The 4,283-nt window shown below is 34.5% G+C and overlaps 1 protein-coding gene across 1 annotated transcript in view; it reads right to left on the reverse strand.

The window, feature by feature from the left end:
• The window catches only part of LOC106870660 (ATP-dependent translocase ABCB1), a 130,796-nt gene that overhangs the window by 94,150 nt on the left and 32,363 nt on the right, over positions 1–4,283 (reverse strand). The window contains exon 8 of the mRNA XM_052966110.1: positions 1,193–1,364. Coding sequence (XP_052822070.1) covers positions 1,193–1,364 — 172 coding nt within the window. The remainder of the gene's footprint in view (positions 1–1,192; positions 1,365–4,283) is intronic.

The following is a 4,283-nucleotide window of genomic DNA, read 5'->3' on the forward strand; positions in this document are numbered from 1 at the left end:
TATATATATGAACAAATAACAATAGATGGATTGTGGTTCACTATAGCTGTTTCAGACGTGTTTTTATTAATGAACAGAAGTGTTACATCATGCAAAAAAATTAAATGTTTTCATCAGGTGAATATATGTAAGAGTTATACATTTTGAACATCTCAAGAACAAGTACAAAGTGCTATTTGACTCTATTGACCCAAATTCGGTCAGAGAGGGAAGACTCTACGCTAGCATCAAGTTTATAAAGAGGAACTCGTAAGAGCCTGGATGGGACAGGGGAGTGGATGGGGAAATACAGTGGAAGGAGAAATGGCGAAGGGAGGAGAGATAATTAAAAGTGTTAAGATCCACACTTGACTTCGTAAAGAGTTATAAATAAGTTATTGTTAGTTAGTTGACTGGGCCTTCAGAATAGGTGCAATAAAAAGCAGTCTCAAGACCCTGTCAACTAACAATAACCTTATAGCAATTTACGAGGTCAAATGTGATCATACACTTTTCCTTATCTCTCCTCTCTTCACCATTTCTCCTTCCACTGTACTTCTCCATCCACTCCTCTGTCCTCTTACGAGTTCTTCCTTATAAACTTGATGCGAGCGTAGAGTCTTCACTCCCTGGCCGAATTTGGGTCAGTAGCGTCAAATGGCACTTTGAGCTTGTTCTTGGGATGTTCAAAATGTTTAATTCTTACATGTATTCACCTGGTGAAAATATTTCTGTTCACCAATAAAACATACGTCCGAAACAACTGTAGTGAACCACAATCCATCTGTTGTTATTTATTTATCATTCACCAAACTCGGAACCTGCAATTTGTTTCAGGCTAGAGCCTATTGAGTGTGGTTCAATAGATGCAATGAGTGTACCCATGTGTGACCTTGACGACTCGTTGTGTGCTTACTCGGCCATTTGTGATTGTACGCACAAGCAGAGTACAAATCCGTGTTTATTTTAGTAAATAGTATTTGTCCTTAAATATTGTTTGTACACGATAATGCTATCACCGACCTGATCTTGGTGTTTTACCAGTCAAATAACTGATTCTCTTGAATCCTGGGAATATATATATATATATATATATATATATATATATATATATATATATATATATATATGATCTGGAAATAGTGGTAGCTTTTAAAAATAATTTTATAGCATAATCTTCGATAAAACTTTAATAAAACGAAATATTACTTACAATAAGCACATCGGCAACACTGTAGTTATCTTCACGAATGATCTTAGCAGCATACCAAAATCCTAAGGCATAGTAACCAAAGATGGAGAACCAAAAAAAACCAGTTGCTACACCTGTTACAAAGCCTTTTTTGACACTTGCTTTCTTCGCTATATCTAGCAATTTTTCATATCTGAAAATTTTCAATTAAATACATTCAGTATGTTAAAAATTCATTTCCTATAATTTATTGAAGAACCAGAAATTTTTTTAAATCGTAAAAATTGACTGTAGGTGAATTGTTAACATCCCGTTATTGATTAATCTATAATCAATTTTTATATATTGATTCTGTTACCAACTCTTCCATATATTTCAATGAAACTGACATATGAATCATCTTAATCTGCATTTGCCTGCTACGTAACATCACTGATATACTCCTTGAAACGATTGACTTTTTGTTGCTCTCTTTTAGTCGCATTTAAGGTTGTATTTGAATGTCGTAAAAAAAAACATGAAGTACGTTTGTATCTCTGTCGGAAAATAAATGCAGAAATAACCACATGAAGCACGATAACAATGTAGCAACTTCAACAAATCTGCAAATAACTATGTCGCATAAATTAAATATGTACCCCCAGCTGGACGTGGAGGCGCAATGGCCCAGTGGTTAGGGCAGCGGACTCGCGGTCATAGGATCGCGGTTTCGATTCCCAGACCGGGTATTGTGAGTGTTTATTGAGCGAAAACACCTAAAGCTTCACGCGGCTCCGGCAGGGGATGGTGGCAAACCCTGCTGTACTCTTCCACCACAACTTTCTCTCTCACTCTTACTTCCTGTTTCTATTGTACCTGTAATTCAAAGGGCCAGCCTTGTCACACTGTGTCACACTGAATATCCCCGAGAACTACGTTAAGGGTACACGTGTCTGTGGAGTGCTCAGCCACTTGTACGTTAATTTCACGAGCAGGCTGTTCCGTTGATAGGATCGACTGGAACCCTCGACGGAGTGCCAACGCACACACACCACAGCTGGTTATACAATGTCCCTATTGTCAAATTAAAGTTTCCAGAAAAGACATGACAATCACAAGAGATAGTTTCAAAAAAAAAATATATAACTGTGGATGAACAAAAACATAAAAGTGATAAATTTCAGAAAAAAACTTACTATTCATCTCAATCCGCAATATAATTTAATAGAATATAACTACTATGCTATTTATGTGTCATAAGTAACTTTAGAAGTAGAAAACAATAAACAACCTCTAACTTAGTATGTGGATGACATCGACTTGTACACTGCAGATGACTAACAACTGAAAAAATACTTTTATATACAGTAGAGTAATATGATATTTCGACTAAAACGAAACTGAACCACAACAATCGTGAAGAGGTAAGAGCCCTTGAAAAGAAAATTCAAAAGATAAAATTATGTTAAAGAAATAGAGATGACAGAATTAGATCAAAGTTCACAAATATTAATTAACCCGAGTACAAATGCACACACACACATACACACACACGTACACGTACGCGCGCGCACTCACACACACAAGAATATTAAGAAGGAATCACATTACGCTAATACCTAAACAAGAGACAAATTTGGAAAAGTAAGATAAACGGAATCACCAATTTAACTATCCCAGTAATACTTTTTACAATATTTTCAACAATTCCATAACTATATTAGCAAGATTAGACAGCGACACAAGAAAAATAATGGCACCACCCAAAATTTGACATCATAAAAAAGTTTATGTTTACCATGACTGCTTGAAAATATAGGTCTCATGCAACAGGAAAACTACAAACATCCAAACATACCAGACCGTATTCAGAAGGGGCTATCTGACAAACAGCCAAAAAGTTGCGTGCCAGGGTGTTCCACTTCATTATGGTGTTTGGAATTTATAGTAGTGTGTTTATTGAAACTCTTATCCATATAACTATTGGGATGATTGGAAAAATCATTGTTAATTTTGTTGTACTTAATTTGATATTTATAACCAGCTTTCCTAAGAGCCAAATTGTAATAGTCTTTATGCTTATTAAAAATTTGTTCATTAGAAGATATTCTATATTCAATGTTATAAGGTATGCTATCAAGAATATTAGAAGGATGATTACTCTACGCATGTATATAAGTAATATGGTTATTGGGTTTATGGTATAGTTGGTAAAATGATGTAGTGAGGTTAAAACTTGCATCCATGAAATTCACTGAAGTGTGATCCTGCTCAATGGTGATAGTCAGTCCATGGCTTTTGAAAAAATTATGTAATCTCTTCTGATATATATCAATTTTACGGTTGGAAGCATTTCGAACTACAAACAGAGCATCATCCCTATAGAAACCACTTGCAGATTCCGGGAGTTCTTCATAGAGTAGATGTAATAAATAAATCCCAACTAAGTCTGTGACTTCGGCTGCATCTTGCGCGCCCATTGGTATATCAAAGCAATCTGGTATGTCCTTCCTAGTCCAAAATTTTCCTTGATGGCAAATTATGGTCTTCCTCGCCTCAAGTATAACTTTGATTTCATTCACGAATAAGTTAGTTCTACTCTTTGCGAAAATAAGATCCTTATTAAGTAGAATAGAACTAATCGATTGATAATAACTATCAATGTCAAACTGGATAAATTTAGATTTCTTCTTATCACTTAAGCATTGAAACCATGTCTAACTCTCTGTGGCTTTTTATATTAATGAACGTGTTGTTTATATCTGCTAGACAGACGTGTTTTTGTTTACATTATGTTTCGTCTCGATCTTTTACTAATTTTTAAATATATCCGTTTGACTATTTTTGCACAAGTAGACTTGCATGCACATTGATATGTCTTTCTTTTTCGCCTATTTTATTATTATTTTCCCTTTTAAAACTTGTTTGTAGATAACTGGTTTAATTTTTCCCTATTACCCCATCTGTTTTTCCTTATTGAAATTTATTAATAACTTTTTTTATGTTTTTCCCTAAAAATTCTTCACACTGATGAGAATGACAATGCATAACTCTTATTATTATTATTAGTAGTAGTAGTAGTAGTAGTAGTAGTAGTAGTAGTAGTAGTAGTAGTAGTAGTAGTAGTAGTAGT

Source organism: Octopus bimaculoides, chromosome 1 (assembly GCF_001194135.2).
Source record: "Octopus bimaculoides isolate UCB-OBI-ISO-001 chromosome 1, ASM119413v2, whole genome shotgun sequence".
In the NCBI taxonomy this organism is placed as follows: Eukaryota; Metazoa; Mollusca; class Cephalopoda; order Octopoda; family Octopodidae; genus Octopus; species Octopus bimaculoides.